The sequence below is a fragment of the Corapipo altera genome, unplaced genomic scaffold (assembly GCF_003945725.1).
Source record: "Corapipo altera isolate COAL_440 unplaced genomic scaffold, ASM394572v1 64, whole genome shotgun sequence".
Lineage (NCBI taxonomy): Eukaryota > Metazoa > Chordata > Aves > Passeriformes > Pipridae > Corapipo > Corapipo altera.
Window position 1 is genome coordinate 8,783,300 of NW_020884893.1, and position 15,477 is coordinate 8,798,776.

At 46.7% G+C, this 15,477-nt stretch overlaps 1 protein-coding gene across 4 annotated transcripts; it reads right to left on the minus strand.

Moving 5' to 3' along the window:
• Window positions 1-1,119: 1,119 nt before the first annotated feature.
• Window positions 1,120-13,631, minus strand: LOC113948656. 4 transcript variants are annotated; one of them, XM_027646428.1, is made up of 8 exons: window positions 13,511-13,631; window positions 7,834-8,014; window positions 5,866-6,053; window positions 5,711-5,770; window positions 5,167-5,517; window positions 4,377-4,452; window positions 3,830-3,916; window positions 1,120-3,071 (listed from the first exon to the last, which is right to left on the minus strand). In XM_027646428.1, exons 3-8 carry the CDS (start codon window positions 6,038-6,040, stop codon window positions 2,624-2,626), a joined length of 1,197 nt encoding a protein of 398 aa, XP_027502229.1. In that variant the 5' UTR covers window positions 6,041-6,053; window positions 7,834-8,014; window positions 13,511-13,631; the 3' UTR covers window positions 1,120-2,623. The 4 variants fall into 4 exon arrangements, with proteins under 4 accessions (XP_027502229.1, XP_027502228.1, XP_027502227.1 ...); XM_027646427.1 differs by lacking the exon at window positions 13,511-13,631 and adding an exon at window positions 8,666-8,915; XM_027646426.1 differs by lacking the exon at window positions 13,511-13,631 and adding an exon at window positions 8,662-8,915.
• Window positions 13,632-15,477: the final 1,846 nt, after the last annotated feature.

Consider the following 15,477-nt stretch of genomic DNA (forward strand, 5'->3'; position numbering starts at 1 on the left):
ACGTCTGAGTCTGATCGCTGATGTCTGCGAGGGCTCCCAATTAGCCTGGAAACGCTGCCTCCGGCTCGCAAACACCTTAAAAATTAAGTTCAACGAAAAGCTGCCTGCGTTGCCTTTCTCCAGCCCTCTCTGCTGTATCAAAGCCTTTGAGAGCAGCTGAGGACAACTCTTATATCTGAGAAGGGCCCATTTGAGCATCGACTCATTAGTGCTGTGGCAGTGCTGCGCACAGAGCCGGGGAGCATCCATCAGCCCACTTACCGGGAGCACTCGCTGAATATCAGCAAGTGTTTTAGGCTGTGAAGTCACCTCTGAGGGAGCCACCAAAGGGTCTTTCAAGCAGAAAGGTCACCCAGCTCATTTGCTTCCAGGGGAGCTGATTAGAGACGACTTGTTTCGGGAGCCATCGCGCCCCACAGCAAGCCCGTTCTCTCGGGGTTTTTTCTCCCTCCTCTTGCAGTAATGATCTGCAGCTCATCAGAGGGGGCTCAGCAGGGGAGGACAGCAGCAGCACTTGTTTTAATAAATAACATTTGTGAACTGGCTTGCAAGGCTGCAGCTTGGCGAGGGATCTGATGAGGCATCAGGAGGGAAGATTGAGAGAGGCACGCTGGCACAGGTTGCCCAGAGAAGCTGTGGCTGCCCCATCCCTGGAAGTGTTCAAGGCCAGGTTGGATGGGACTTGGAGCAACCTGGTCCGGTGGAAGGTGTCTCTGCCCATGGCAGGTGGTTGGAATGAGATGGTCTTTAAGGTTCTGCAGGATAAGACTGTTTGTGCCTTCTCTTTGGTAAGTCAACATTAGAAACATCACCTAGGGCAGTGATACCAGTGACACATTCCCTGAGCAGTGATATCAGCCTAAGGCCTTTCCTGTGGTGGGAAGGTAAGATGCTTCCAGCAAGGCTGCTGGATTCTAGGGTGTGTTTCTGCACTGAGGAGGTTTGGGGGCAGTTCTGCTCAGGTTGAGTGTCTTTTCAAGGATTGGTTGCACTCTCGTCTCCAAGTGATCAGAAGAGACCTGCTCCAGCTGCTGCTCGAGTCAAGGTCCTTGCAAAGGAGAAATCATCACCAGCATGTTTGCATAACAGAGAGTTAGGAAAAGCATTTGCACTGGGAAAACAGAAGGAATATCTTTAGTTGTTATCTACACCAATTTAACGTGACTGTTAGAAACATCTGATGAAAATAGTGCCAGAAACATTGCCAAGCGTATCACCCTCCAAAATCAAAATGCTTCATAGCATTAGCCCTACTTTAATGATTCTGTTTTTCAACTAGAAAAAAGGCAGAGGGGGGAGGAAAATTCGGAAAATAACACATTTATTTTTTTTTTCCCTTTCAAAACAGCTCCTTGTTTTTCCAATACATTTATTTTGCCTTATTATTTCTCATGTAACTCTGAAGAAATTAAATACTTGAAAACACAACAAAACATATAAATTAAACCAAATGTTTTGATTAATGCAAAACCACTGACACTTCTTTTCCTGAATAATTTAAAAGTTAAGCTTAGAAAACCAATTTCTGGTTCGAGAAGCCTTTGTAAAAGAGAATGTTTGGCATTTTGCAACACTTCTGTTAAGTGGACTGGTGTCAGTATCTTATTCTTTTAATGTCAAAAACAATTTTAAGCCACCCAACCTCCAGCTCTGAACTATTTAGGAAAAGATGTGTCTTTCTAGCCCTTCTCTATAGTCTCTCAGCAAACTCTCTGGTTATACTTGGCATTTCTTAACTAGGATATAAATACTGTATTTAAATTATGGTAACTGTGTCCATAACATGTCTGATCTTTGAAGTAAAGATGTAACTACAGTTGGCCTTATTTTGTCCTTCATCCCTCACTCTTGTGTCATGAAAATGACACAGGATTTCTCCATGGAAATAATCTGGTCTTGAAAGGAAAATTAATGCAAAGTAATTTCCACGGGTGGCCACTTCTATTTTTCAGGAGGTTTTTGTAAGTGAAGACAATTCTTCCATACAGCTACATTAAAATAGAGGGGAAAAAAATGAAATTATCTTTCTCTGAAAGTTTTATGGTGCTGTTTATGAGTCTGCTGTTCTGTTACTGCAGGAAATTGTAAAACACATTCACCGGGAGCAAAGAGAACAAATATTGTCCCACAGGCAGAAGGAGGACACCAGAATCATGCACAGAGAAGCCTTGTTGGGTGACACACAGTCCATCCACAGCTGGACTCCCTATCCCAGAGCCAACATTTCTCCCTAACCCACTGCAAAGTTAAACAGAGCTGACTTACTGACCCATACCTGGACCCAGTGGGAACCCTCAGATTCTGAGCACGTCATCAAAAACTCATAGAGACAATTACGAGCACCTGCAGTGAGGTTCACACACAGACTGGGTGGGAAGGAACCTGTAGAGTGCTAGCAGATGTCCAAAAACTCGGCCAAGCTGGGCAGAATTCCTGCTCAATTAACATGGGGAGAGGTTTGGCAGTGAGAGGTTTGAGCTGTGTTTAGCACATGGTTCCCTTGGATTGGCTCCTTGGGGGAAATCAACTGGACAGCAGCAGATTGGACTCATCTTTTCCCGGGAGGGCTGCTCAGGTGCACACACGAGAATGGCAGGAGGAGACACCAAGTACCCCCCGTGCCTCAGAGACATTCTGTCTTAAACTTCTGCCTCAGGGCCTTCTGCACATTTTGTATCTTCTCTGTGATCACAGTGTCACTGAGGTGATCTCCAAACTTCTGCTTCAACAGCACCCTGATGATTTTGATGCAGCGTTCATCCATCATGGGCTTTGCCTCCCGGAAGGTATTGCCCCTCCGCCCTGTGATGGAGTGGCTCTGGATGTAGTCAGAGGTGAAGAGCTTGTAGAGCAGTGTCTTGCAGGCTGTGCTGATTTTCTGGTCAAACCTGATGGTTTCTTTGAGCTGTTCCTTGGTGTAGCCGTTGAAGAGCTCCACCACCTCGCATGGCTGCCGGTGGGGCTCCTCCTGGAAGGACAGGGATTCCAGCCTCTGCACCTTCTTCCTCAGAGAGAGGACATCCTGTTGGAGGTCAAACACCATCCTCTCCAACTGCTCTATCTTCTCCACCCTGAAAAATTAAACTTGAATGTGTAAAGGCAAGAAGGCGCCATGGCCTCACCGTGGATATTGCCAAGGGATGTAGCACCTCCACCCAAGCAGTGATTACACATCTCCTGCAGGAAAGGCCAGGACAACTTCTCTGACAGAGTATCAGCCCATCCAACTATGCCTCAGTGAGAAGTAAGGCAGGAAAGAAGAATGACGTGGTCTGGACTTTTCAGTAACTCAGAAATGTTCAGTTTAACTTTCAGCTCCCCCTTGTCATGCAGAATGGAGATTTTGATGCTCGATTTTCTTCTCAATTGTAAGGAAAAACGTAAGCCCTATCCTGCAAGTCCCAGGAGGCAAATAGTTGTGGTATTAAACAACAGAAATGTGGGAAATTGCAATGTAAGAACCGTAACGTGAATCTTTTTGGCACGCATTTCTTTGCAAGAAAACTGTCCCCTAGCATCCCTTTATAACTGGATACTTGTCATCAAAGTAATGAACAATAAAACAAGGAACACACAACCATGTTCAAACATGGTGTCATTTTGATTGTTACAGGCAAGAGCTTTGTGGTTTCTGCACTGTTTTAGAGCCTTCTTGCCTCTCTAACTCCAAGCCCTACAATCAGAAACACCTGGCTCTGATTATAAAGAGACTCAGCAACTTTTGGTTCTTAAATTGCACCACTTTGTCACCCAGCTGTGATCTCACTGCTCTCTCTTGTAGTGAGGAAGAAAACACAGTTAAGAACAAGTGTCTTCTTTTGCTAATTACCTTTCCATCTCACCAGGACTGAAACTTTTTTGAACCCTCTCGAAGTCATCCATCTCTTGCAAAGTGTCAATCTTTTGCTCTTCACGGCTGGAAGAAACAAGCAAGTTAAACAGCACTGCCACAAGCAGCTTCATGCTCATATTCATATTCATACCTGATGAGAATTATCTGTGATTCAAAGGCTGTAATTTAAAGCAAAGTCAATTCTGTTTTCATTTGCAGCAAGAATAAAATGGATTGAGAGGGAATATCAGAAGTTTTTCCCATGGACAATCTCCTGTGCAACCCCTCTCATACAGATGTGGGGGACCTCCCACTGACCCCCCCCCAAGGAACCAGGACTCCAGAGCAAAAGGGACTCAATTGCTCTGCTGTATTTACCCACACAAACTCCTGTTACCTTTTGTGCTTTGGGTTTAAGCCTCCATTGACATCTACTCAAATCAAGCACCACCAGGGAATGGAAACAGTGGACAGACCCTGTGCTATGAAATTAATGTGTATGGTGTGAAACATTCAGGGTCCTCACTGCTCTTTCAAGTGTTACCTGTTCAGACAGATGTGTTGCTGGCACTGGGACAAGATGCCATCTGACTTCCTCTTCATTGGCAAGGCAACGTAATCTGCAGCAGGGATGGGAGACAAGCTGAAAAATCAACTGTTGAGAAGGTCCTGAATCCCTCTGTCTCCAGAACAGAGTATCTAAGCACTCCTGCTAGATTGCATGGCAACAGGTTATTCCCTTTGCACAAACAGAGTGATCCAGACATGCTTTCCAGGATTGATCAATTGGGATTTTGTAGTCAGAAAAAGGTGGTAACTCAAGGGCTTCTCTTGTTCTCATCACAAAAGAAGCCATGGGCAAGGTAAGCAGAGCCGTGTCTCTGGACACTGCTGTCAGTCAGCAGGTAAATAACACACTAACATATTTTTATAAGTACATTTAACATGTATAGTAGTGAGTGGAAAAACAGGGAAACAGGCAAATCTGGAAAGGTTTGACTAATTGAGACAAGGCTTTGGGGTGTTTCACAGTTGTTCAGGCAGGATACATTGCCTTTTGGTTTGTGGGAAGAGAACTGCTATCCCAGGAGGCAGAGCTGATGGCTGATAGAGCAGACACCACACACCATCACAGAGGCATCTCCCTTTAGACAGCCTTCCTGGAGGAGATCTCCCAAGTGAAAAGGACCACAAAATTTAATCTCTAACCTTTGTAGCCCTGAGAGAAAGCACACACAGCCCCAGAGCAAAGCAGAGGTCTCCTGGCTGCTCTGCAGGTCCCCATCCCACTGTGCTGCTCAGGACCAGGCAGGAGAGCAAGAACCCAAGGTTACCTCTGGTAGCTGGACCAGCCCTCTCCTCTTCACCCTGGGAAGTCCCTGGCCCCGGCATGGCCATAGTGATGAAGGTGGATGGAGGTGTGAAGGCACTGGTTGGGTGGGGAGGACCTGCCAGTGAGCAGGGGTTTCCTGCTGCAGTGCCCAGGGCACGTCTCTCCTTGAGGATGGAGGAGCTGCCAGCGTCATGGGGCAGACTGTCCTCACCCACCCTCAGCAGCGGCTTTGCAGGGTAGGCCCTGTCACCGTGGTATTTCCTGGATGTGTTCCCTGGGGTCCATTTTGGGAAGGTTTTCCTCGATTTTTTTGGTGGGGATGGCATCATGCTGTGGACAGCCGGTTCTGCTTCTGAAAGGAAGGAGGGTGCTCAAGAAGTGCAGTGGGGCATCAGTGTTGTGTATCTCCCACCTCCCTCCCAGTGCTTTTTACCCTGATTGCCGTGATGTGAAATTTATGATGGGACTACAATGTGCCCAGCACCCTCCCACCCCAAAAGCCCCACGGAAGTAGAAGGGTGCAATCCCCAAAAGACCTTACTCACTTAACTTCTCCAGGAGCTGTCTGTCTTCCAGCAGCTTCTTCTCTAAAATATCCTTGTGCTCTGTGGGAAGAGAGGATTTTTCAGTGCTCCCTCTCGACAGGTCGGTCCCGAGCAGCCCCAAATTGCAAAGCCCAGGGCAGAGGGGTGTCACTCACCACTTATGCCTTCCACCATGCCCCAGTAGAGCCCACTGAAGCCGGGGCAGCGGGCCAGCACCTGCTCACCCACCGTGTAGAGGTGGAAGGGCTTGCGGGGCTCCTTGATGTTCTCCATGTTGATCACCCGGCTGCCGTCAGGCCAGCTGATGAGGACGTAGAGCTTGGCTGACATCAGGGCTGCCCACCTGGAGCAGGGGGAGCAGCAGGGGAATGTTATAGCACAGCTACAGGCTCTCCCATGGTTGGAAGTGTTGGCAAACAATGCTCTGCCTGGGGCAGTGCAGCCTGCAGGTAGAAAATACTTCTCCCTGTATCTTTACTAGTTATTTCTCCTTTCCCGTTCCTGCCTGTCTGTGCTTGCCTCATTCTGAACCCCTTGGCTGGGAGGATGCCCTGGCTCTGACTGAGCACAGACCCACGTGCCTTCAGTGCATCCAAGTTCAATTTGAAGTGGAACTGCAGGGACAAGCATGATATGTCTCACCTGGGGTCAGGCAAGACCAGCTCTCACACAGGACACCTTGGGCAGATGCTGGATAAGCCACTGAGCAGATACAGGCTGGTTCCTCTGCCCATGTGAACCATCACAGCTCAAATGGCTTCAGTGGTTCTACAGCAATTTGCTACAGTGCAGAGCTGTATCTGTATGATATCAAGGCAGTACAGAGAAGAGACTCAAAAAGACTCAGGAGTATTCCAGGAAATGATCATTGTTTTGCCTGTGCAGTTATTTTCCCCAGTAAACATCAAAGTGCTTTGATAAGGGGAACAGCAAATTCCCTTCATTTCACACATGGGGAAACCAAGGCACAGACCAGTGACAGATATATCTAAGGCAGTCAAGTAGCAAAGCTGTAAGGAGCTGGATCCTGGGTCCTGGCCACTTCTCCGCCCACTGAGATAGCCTCTTTCCCCTCCTGGACCTGCAGACCTAAAGCCCTGGAGAAAACAGAGTGCTCAGCAATCGAACAGCAGCCAGGCTGATGGTGACTTCCAAAACCTCCTGTGCCAGAGGAGCAGCTAAGGAGACAAAGGCTGCTGAGCTCAGGAGGGGTTTCTTTGCACCTTTCAACCATGGATGGGGATAAAATCAAGCAGAGATCACCTGCCAGATCTCCTAAGGGCCCTGGAAGAGCATCACCTCAGTCCTGCCTGCTCTGCTTGGCAGCAGGATTTGGCAGAAGGGTTCTGGGGACAGGGGCTGAGCTTGTGTGCTGGGCATAGTGTGGAGAATGGCCAGTGTCCAAAGCTGATGGGAGGGAGCTGGGACAGGGAGAGGAGAGGTGGAACAGGGACAAGGTGGCAGGAAAGGCAGCTAGGAGCCAATGTATTACAGTTTCTTGTTTTGCCTCCACGCCCACATTAAAGTCAAGCCTGAATGTGATTCCCCTCACTTGGAAGGTTCAAGTTCACCCTGGAGAACTTTCTCCTTCTCCCCCCTCCACCATCACCAGCTACAGAAAACCCCCTTGCAGCAACCATAACTCTCCCCAAACCTGCCAGCCTGCCCTGCTGGCACAGTCTCACACCTGGTTCTCTCCAACCCCCTTCTGGCAGAGGCACAGTGACATTTATTTTTATCAGGTAGCGCCATATATAAATTATCCGGGTGGTAACTGCCTGTCTCCCCACATCCCCTTCCCTGCAGCAGGAGCCTGCCTCCAGCCCTCTCCCAAACACAGGGAAGGCTACAGACCAGAAACTGAGATAAATGCATAACTCAGCCTTCTCCCTCCCAGAAACACAGCTCCACATTCCAAACAGCAAAAACCCCTGCCCAAAAAGCTCTCTAGAGGGGTTTTGCTTTAACGTTTAAAGAAAACACACTGATCTTCTTAGCTGCTGCTGCTCCCTCCTTCCCCACTAACCAGTTGTTCAGTTACCCTAATGAACGCAGCAAAACTACACAAACACACAGAGAAAGAAAGAGATCAAAATCCTGACAGCAACAGAGCTGCTCCTTGCCTGGTTAGCACTGCTCCAGGTGTTGAGTCTTGCAAGATGTCTCCTGTCTCTCCAGGTCTCAGCTGCCTGTTCCGGGAGAGGTGGTGACCAGACACTTCTTTGCCTTGGGCTTGTCCCTTCACCACAGTTCCTTGTCAGGTCTCCTTTGTCTGGCTTGGAAAGCTCCCACCTGCTGTCCCCACTGCAAAGAAAAAGAGAGCTTTGGCTTTCTTTTTTTCCTGGTTGTTTTGTATTGTTATTCCTGTTATTTTTCCATATACATACATTATTTTTTTCCTCAGCTTGTTTCAGGTCTGTTTCTTACTGGAAGAGAGAGCAGAATAGAAGAGAAAAAGCCTTGGGTTTTTTGGAGCATGAATAAACCTTGCATTTCCATGAGTTATTCATGAATAATTCATGAAAATGCATGATTAATTCAGGTTCATGAATTATTCAGGAATAATTCTCGAACATTCCTGGTTAATTCATGCTCACACAGCGAGTGAGTCAGGCTCTAGGGCTTGGTGAATTCCTTTCTCCCTGAGACAGGAGAAGAGAGGCTTAGAGAAGCTGCATTGTGCACTTGCTGTTTACTGCCTCTTAGAAGAGAACATATTTTGGGCCCTTTTTGAAATAAGGACTTGAAGAAGAGAATTGAAATGCCTGCAGCCTCCTGCCCACGGAGGAATAGCACAGCACCAAAAGGAAAAAAAAAAGAGAGAAAGAAATTGGACTTGCTCTCAGAGGAAAACATGGCAGCAAGTTTTACTTCATTTCAAAACATCTTTTTTCCCCCTGCCTTCAGATCTCTCCCTGGTTAAGATACATCTCAGCTGCTCCAGTTTTTACCTACTGTGTAACAAAAAGGACCATCCACAGGAGTTTCTGTACCACAAATCACAGGGACTCCCCAAGCCATGTGTCCATCTGTCCCTGCATGTGTGTGTGTAAACAGTCAAACAGTCTCTTCTCCCAGGAAACAATCAACAGGACAAAAGAAAACGGCCTCAAGTTACACCAAGGGAGGCTTAGATTGGATATGAGGAAAATTTCTTCATCCAAAGGGTTGTCAGTCCCTGGCACAGGCTGCCCAGAGCAGAGGTGGAGTCACCATCCCTGGAGGGATTTAAAAGACATGTAGATGTGGCAGATGGGGACATGGGTTAGTGGTGGGCTTGGCACTGCTGGGAGAGCAGCTGGGCTGGATGATCTTAGAGGGCTGTTCCAACCTAAATGATTCTGTGGATCTACAAAAAGCTCCTTGACTGAGTGTCTCAGCTGGCCTGGTGCTCACACTGGCACAGGCATCAAACTGGCCATGCACAGCTCTGCTTTCCTTCTGTATTTCTCCAGAGCTGCCTGCACAAGCTGCCTGCCCAATCAGCCATCCTACCCCAGCCACTGAATGAGATGGAAATACAGCTAGGCAGTGAATCCAAACAGCACTGCCTGCTTTATCTTAGCCAAAACCAGCACTAGAAGCTGTTGGAAGAAAGGGAGAATTCAGATGTTCAGTGACATATTAGAAAAGGACCTTGATCAGCTTCACGCGGTAAGAAAATTTCTGTATGTCTTATTTGTGGTATTTACAGTTTAAAAATACACCTGTCAGCCCAGGTAAAACTAGATGTTAAATAGAGAATTAGCTAAGATTAGGTAACAGCAGATATGAATATAAAAGTAGAAGCATTTGATTTCTATGTAGTTTTGAATAATGTTGCTGAAGAATGAAAACTGCATAGGAAGAAGAAATGGAAAAGCAGTGAAAAGTGGAAAAATAATAGGGGAAAAACAACAATGGAGATGAGATTGGATTCTGGATTGATGCAGGACCTGGTTTAAATAAAATCTTGGGCTGGCTTAAACAAGGATTGTTCACTTTCCTTTGAAGAACCAACAATATCCAAAGCATAACAGATGAACAGTCCTGGGGTAGAGGTGGGTAATCTGACTGAAAACCGCAGGAGAGGAAGGATTGCAGGAACCACAAGAGGAAGACAAATTGTAGTCTCATCAAACAACAGAAAAGTCAAGTGCCCATGTATAAATATACAGTGTTTGTGCTGAATTATTCCAGGAAAATGCGAGTCTGAAGTGAATCCCAGGTGTTTGACTTCATGAAAATTAGCAAGTCCTGATTAGATTTCCCTCCCGGTTGTGAATATGAAATCCCTGGCCAGATGCCTCAGTTCCGGCTGTTTTCAGGAACCTCTCTTCTGCATTTCCTGATTCTTTGAAAACAAGACCCACACTGGGGCCCCGGTGCCAGCACACGTCACCCTCCAAGCTGCACTTGCTGAGATTTAGATTTCAGCCCTGACTAATGAGCAACAATAGCTCCTTTGTGATCTTACCCAGAGATACACCAGATGAACCCTGTTCAGCATCTGTTTGAGTGCTGCCTGGTCTTTATCAGAACAATCTTAATTGATGTGTGAAGGGATTTAATTAGCAAACACAGGTGGTTTTAGTCTCCCTTTTCATTTAACCTCTGCAATGTTGCTCTTCCTTTGGCTGAGTTCAGCAGCCCATAGAATTCTAGAATGGTTTGGAGTAGGAAGGATGTTCAAGACCACCTCATTCCAATCTCCTGCAGAGACACCTTCCACTAGACCAAGCTGCTCCAAGTCCCATCCAACCTGACCTTGAACACTTCCAGGGATCCAGGGGCAGCCACAGCTTCCCTGAGCAACCTGTGCCAGGGCCTCACTACCCTCACAGGGAAGAATTTCTTCCCAATACCAAATCTATCCCTGTCATCTGTCAGACTGAAGCCATTTCCCCCTCATCCTGTCACTCCAGGTCCTTGTCCAAAGTCCCTCTACAGCTCTCCTGGAGCCCATTTAGGTACTGGAAGGGCTCTAAGGTCCCCTCAGGTTCTTCCTTTCTCCAGGCTGAATAACCCCAGCTCTCTCAGCCTGCCCATGTAGCAGAGGTGTTCCAGTCCTTAGAGCATCTTCGTGGCCTCCTCTGGGCTCCCTCCAGCAGCTCCACATCCTCCTCATGCACTTCACCATTTCAGAACGCAGCCACAGTCCAATAATTGAGCTGCATGGCTCGTTAATTTTTATCAACATGATGAAATGACATGGGAACCCTCAAGTGCTGTGGTTCAGTGGGAGCAGACCTGAGAGCAGCTCTGCATTCCTCCCACGCTGTGGGGAGAAGGGTCTGGGCATCGCTGGGAGGGATCAGTGTTGCCAGGGCACATGGTGGACAGAGAGACTCAGGCACTTAGTGCTGCCCCTTAGTCATCAGTCCCTTCTGGGATGGCAGGTTGGTTGATGGAGTCATTAGGATGGATCTGGGTGACAGTTTTGCAGTCAGTGGTGACAAACCTGTAGCGTAAGTCACTGTCTGTACCCGAGAGCGACCACCCGGTGACATTCTGCATCTGTAATGAAATAAGTACAAGTCCTATCTCTGCCTGTGATACAGGGAACATACAGTGAAATACAACCCAGGCTAATGAGGCGGGAATTAACTGCATTTTAATTAAAGAATGTTTCTTTTCTAATAAGCTAGAAATTACTTAAATTACTCAGAAATAAGGAGTAAAGCCACAGTCAGGGTCAGCAGCCAGCTAGACTGGTACATACAAGTCCTACCTACCACAGTTTGTTAAATGCTTTCCTAGATTGGAGCTTTTCCCTGTTATTCCCTGTGTGACAGAGGCCAGAAAACAATGAGAAAATGAGAGTCTAAATGCACCAGGCAGAGCTTTGCAGGGCTGCAGAGGCTGCGTGGGCTCCTGCAGAGTGCACGGGCTGGCAGGGCTTCACATTTACCTAATGTAAGTTATTATTCCTTCTCTATTATTGCCCTGAATTGACTAAGATATTTTTTAGAGACTAAGGTGTTTTATTTCTCTCCAGAAAAAGATTTCCCTTGTGTAATTCCATTCCCAAACCCCTTGCTTTTCACCTAATCAGCTTCCCACTGTTTCGCAAAGCCTTTTTTCCAGGCTGTCTGTATTTATTTGACCTTTGCACTCTACAACATCTGTTTCTTTATCTGCTTGGCAGGCTGATTTCTTGGGGCTCCTTTGTAATCTTGGCAGTGAGATAGCAGAAGCACAGTTAGCAAAAAAAAAAATAAAAATTAACCCAACTAAGGAGGTACCAGAAATTAAATAATAGATCATTCGCATGAGACTGAAAAGGAAGAAATTATTTTAAATTGCAATTACAGCTGTAGGTACCTGGGAAACAGAAACCTGCTTAACTTTAGGTATATGACCAGCTCCTTAGAAAGTGACAAGACTGACCACACTTTTAAAATAAAGCACATGCCTGCCTACTCACAAAATCAGGGCCAAAAAACAGGAAAAACCTCAGTGTTCCACACAGCAACAAACCCCACTGAAAGAGACAGGTCAATGTAATTTAAAAAAAAATTAAAACTCAAAAATGCATTTTTGAAGTTCAGATTTCCAGAGTGAAACAGTGAAAAAGTAGAAAAGAAAAAAACATCTCAGCACATCATCTTACAAGAGGAGGAAATAACACAGCAAGAAAGGGCTGATATGTGGAAAATTCATCTCATCAATCACCTCTTGGATCCGCAACCCTGGGCACTCACCACCCTTTTCCACCTCATTCCTGGATGGAAAGGTGCTGCAGGGACATGAGATCTGTGCTTGGGAGCACCAAAAATCAGCCTCCATGGAGCCAGCACTGCGCTGCCAGATGCTCCTGCTCATCCTCTGAGTCACTGCCCTCGTTACCTTGGCGAGCGCAGCCGCAGGTACTGTCAGAGGAGCCCCAGAGCCAAGAGAACATGTTGTTTCCTGCTACTCCACCAGCACAACCCCAATTCCGGATTCTCATCATGTTGCTAATTCATTAAATACAGTCAGGAGCACGTTAGCAGTTGCAGAAGGGACTCACTGGGTGGCACACACTGCGTGAGCACCTATGAGCACATGCAGGGCGCTGCTGCCTCCAGCCCTCTCCACGGCATCCCTGGGGAACAGAGCTCTTGCCCTCAGCATTCCTCTGTTGGTTCCCACTCCCAGTTTTTGCCCTGTTTCTGGTAGAAAGCACAAAGAGCAGTTCTTCAGAAGGAATGAGATCTGGGTTGATTTTGGACAAGAAGCTGTGCCAGGTGGGGCCAAGGTGCTGCAGGGGATATCTCATCCCTCTCCACAATGTCTTGGAGTGCTGCACTCTGGATCAGAGCTTCTGCAGCAGCACCTGATCCTCTGCCAAATAACACGAAACCCTCAGATTTTACCTTACATTGCCACAGCACTGATTATTTCTTACAGGGCCTTTGATGCTGCTAAATAATTTATTAAATTCTCTCTTTGAGTGAAAGGGGACAGAGCCCTTGCAGAAACGGGTGCATTGAGCAAAGCCACCCTGGTGTCACCGTGCAGGCTGTAAGTGTGTGGCAGGATGGTCTCATCAAGGACACCATCCACAGGGATGAAAAGGGAATGGAAAACACTGTCAAACAGCCTTGTAGCAACATGCTGTAAAATCAGGCAGAGGAATTGTCCTTGACCAGCCTTCTCTCCAGGCCCTGCTTTGGGAGCTGGCATTAGCAAATGGGCTCTTGTGTGAATAGATCTGTCAAAATCCATGTGAATGATTCCCACCCCAGTCCTGCCTACTCCAAGTGGCATCATTTTGTTACCTGACTACTTCAAAGGTGAAAGCATATCCTCTCTAATTTGCTAAATTGAAAAATTTACTCCTCTCAGGAGACAACCTCGTCTCCACCTTCAACCTCTTCAGCTTTGTACACTCTGTTCGTAACATGAAAAGGTTTTTCCTTAATTTCTTCTCCAGGAAAGAAGGAATTGATCTCTCATTTGTAGCACTTTAAATTGACATGTTGACTACAAAAATCCACCGATGATCTCATCAAAGGCTGATCTAATAGTGCCAATTACTCCAGTAATGGAGATCCTCACAGGGATGGGTGGATTAGTAGAAAAGGGAAGTAGGGGCGGGAGAGACAAAGTGACAGGATTAAGATGGATGGGTCCTCTCACATGCAAGGAGGCACAGGAAGAAGTGGAATCTGGGAAGACAGCATTGTTTTAAATCAGGATATCTGCTGTACATGGCAAGACAAGACATGACATGACACATTCCTCATCTTGTTGACAGGCGGGATTTGACCCATTCGTCTCCAGCTGTGGAAGTGTGATGCAGAGTCTGGTCCTCACTCATCTGGTAAATGACAGAGCTGATCTGAGCTCAGCCTGGAGTCCTGTGGATTGACAGCATGGACTTGTACAAGATGTAACTTGAATGCCTGTAACAAGCCCAGTATCCACTGACAGCCAGTGGCAGGTCAGGCTTGTTCATCCTTCCCGCTCTCCAGGTATTGCTCTAGTAAAATGCACTCTCTAGTGTGGGCAAAGCAGCAAAGATGGAAGGTTCTGAGTGCCTCAAAAAGCCATCAGCCCATTCATTCACAGCCCTGCTGCTCAGGACCATCAGTTCTGCACAGAGCAGGCAGCAAGCTCGTCACCATTGGCATTGCCTGTGGTTTTGAACCGGGAGCTGTGGGTCACCACCAAGCTTCAAGCATTTTCTACTGTCAAGTGCTTCACATAGTCCCCTCCAGATTCTGGTTCCAAGTCAGTCCAACAGTAAGTTTGATCTCTGTTTAGGTCAACAGAGTCTCACCATCCTGCAGTGAAGGTTTGTGGCCTCTCTCCGACCTACAACGCAGTAAAAAAAGAAAAAAGATCTGCTAAGGTCACAATGAAAAACCCAGTGCTAAGCTTTCTTTAAACTCTCTTACCTCATAATTTTGAGTGTGAAATGCTATTTAGGAAGACCAAGACTGATCAAAAGCAGGATATTTTTGTAGATTTTTTTAAAAGGGAGGGGGGGGTTGAAGGTTTAAGATGGAGAGATTTTCACTGAAGTAATTTTTCTCTTACAATTTTTTCAGCATCCTGTTATTTTGAGTTTCTGCTTTTATCTCCTGCCAACCTTTACCTGTCCAGAGCAAATAGTTTCCCTGACAGCTTCCACCTCTATGTACCATTTCCTGAGCATCACCTGCATGAAGCCTTGGGTGCTCACTAAGGAAAACTCACTTCTTTACATTCTTTGCAGAACCAGAGAAGGTCTTGCTTGCTCAGCTGGGCACTGAGATAGTTTGCTACTCAAACCCACTCTGTATGACATCACTGATGTATTTTTGACTGAAAGAAATCTGTTTGTTTTCTGCTTTTAAATAAAGAGTGAGCGGCTCCATGAGCAACACTAAGGCACAAGAAACACAATCAGCCTGTTACTCAAACACCATTTCTGAAGGGATTGTGCTCTGCTTTTTAGAGAAGATTAAGAGCTCAATTACAGTAGAGGAAGAGTCTTTCATTAAATCACACATAGAACATAATAAGGACAAATTATAAAGCTCTTCAGTAGCAAATCTGTGTCAGACTGCTGGGTAAGGAGGCCCTTCACGGGGAGCATCAGTTGTTTCTTCTGCCCTTCTGAAGAAATGAGTCCCACACACCTCATCTAACCACATTTTTAAGGAAAGCACATAACCAGATACCTATGGGGCATATGAACCTGGAGATGAGGGATTCGATTCTTTTTTTCCCCCCCAAGCATTTCAAGGCACTTCATGGCAGAGCTCAAAGGGGACAACAAGGAGTTACAGGGCTGTCCAGAATCCTGCACCTGGGGA

What these genes read in the sequence shown, in the direction of transcription:
- LOC113948656 (XM_027646428.1), bottom strand. Translation starts at nt 6,040, where the DNA reads ATGTCAGCCAAGCTCTACGTCCTCATCAGCTGGCCTGACGGCAGCCGG. An exon ending in GGCTGGTCCAGCTACCAGAG is followed by an intron (nt 4,453 to 5,166) that starts GTAACCTTGGGT and finishes TCCCTGCTGCAG; the next exon opens with ATTACGTTGCCTTGCCAATG. An exon ending in CAACACATCTGTCTGAACAG is followed by an intron (nt 3,917 to 4,376) that starts GTAACACTTGAA and finishes TGTTTCTTCCAG; the next exon opens with CCGTGAAGAGCAAAAGATTG.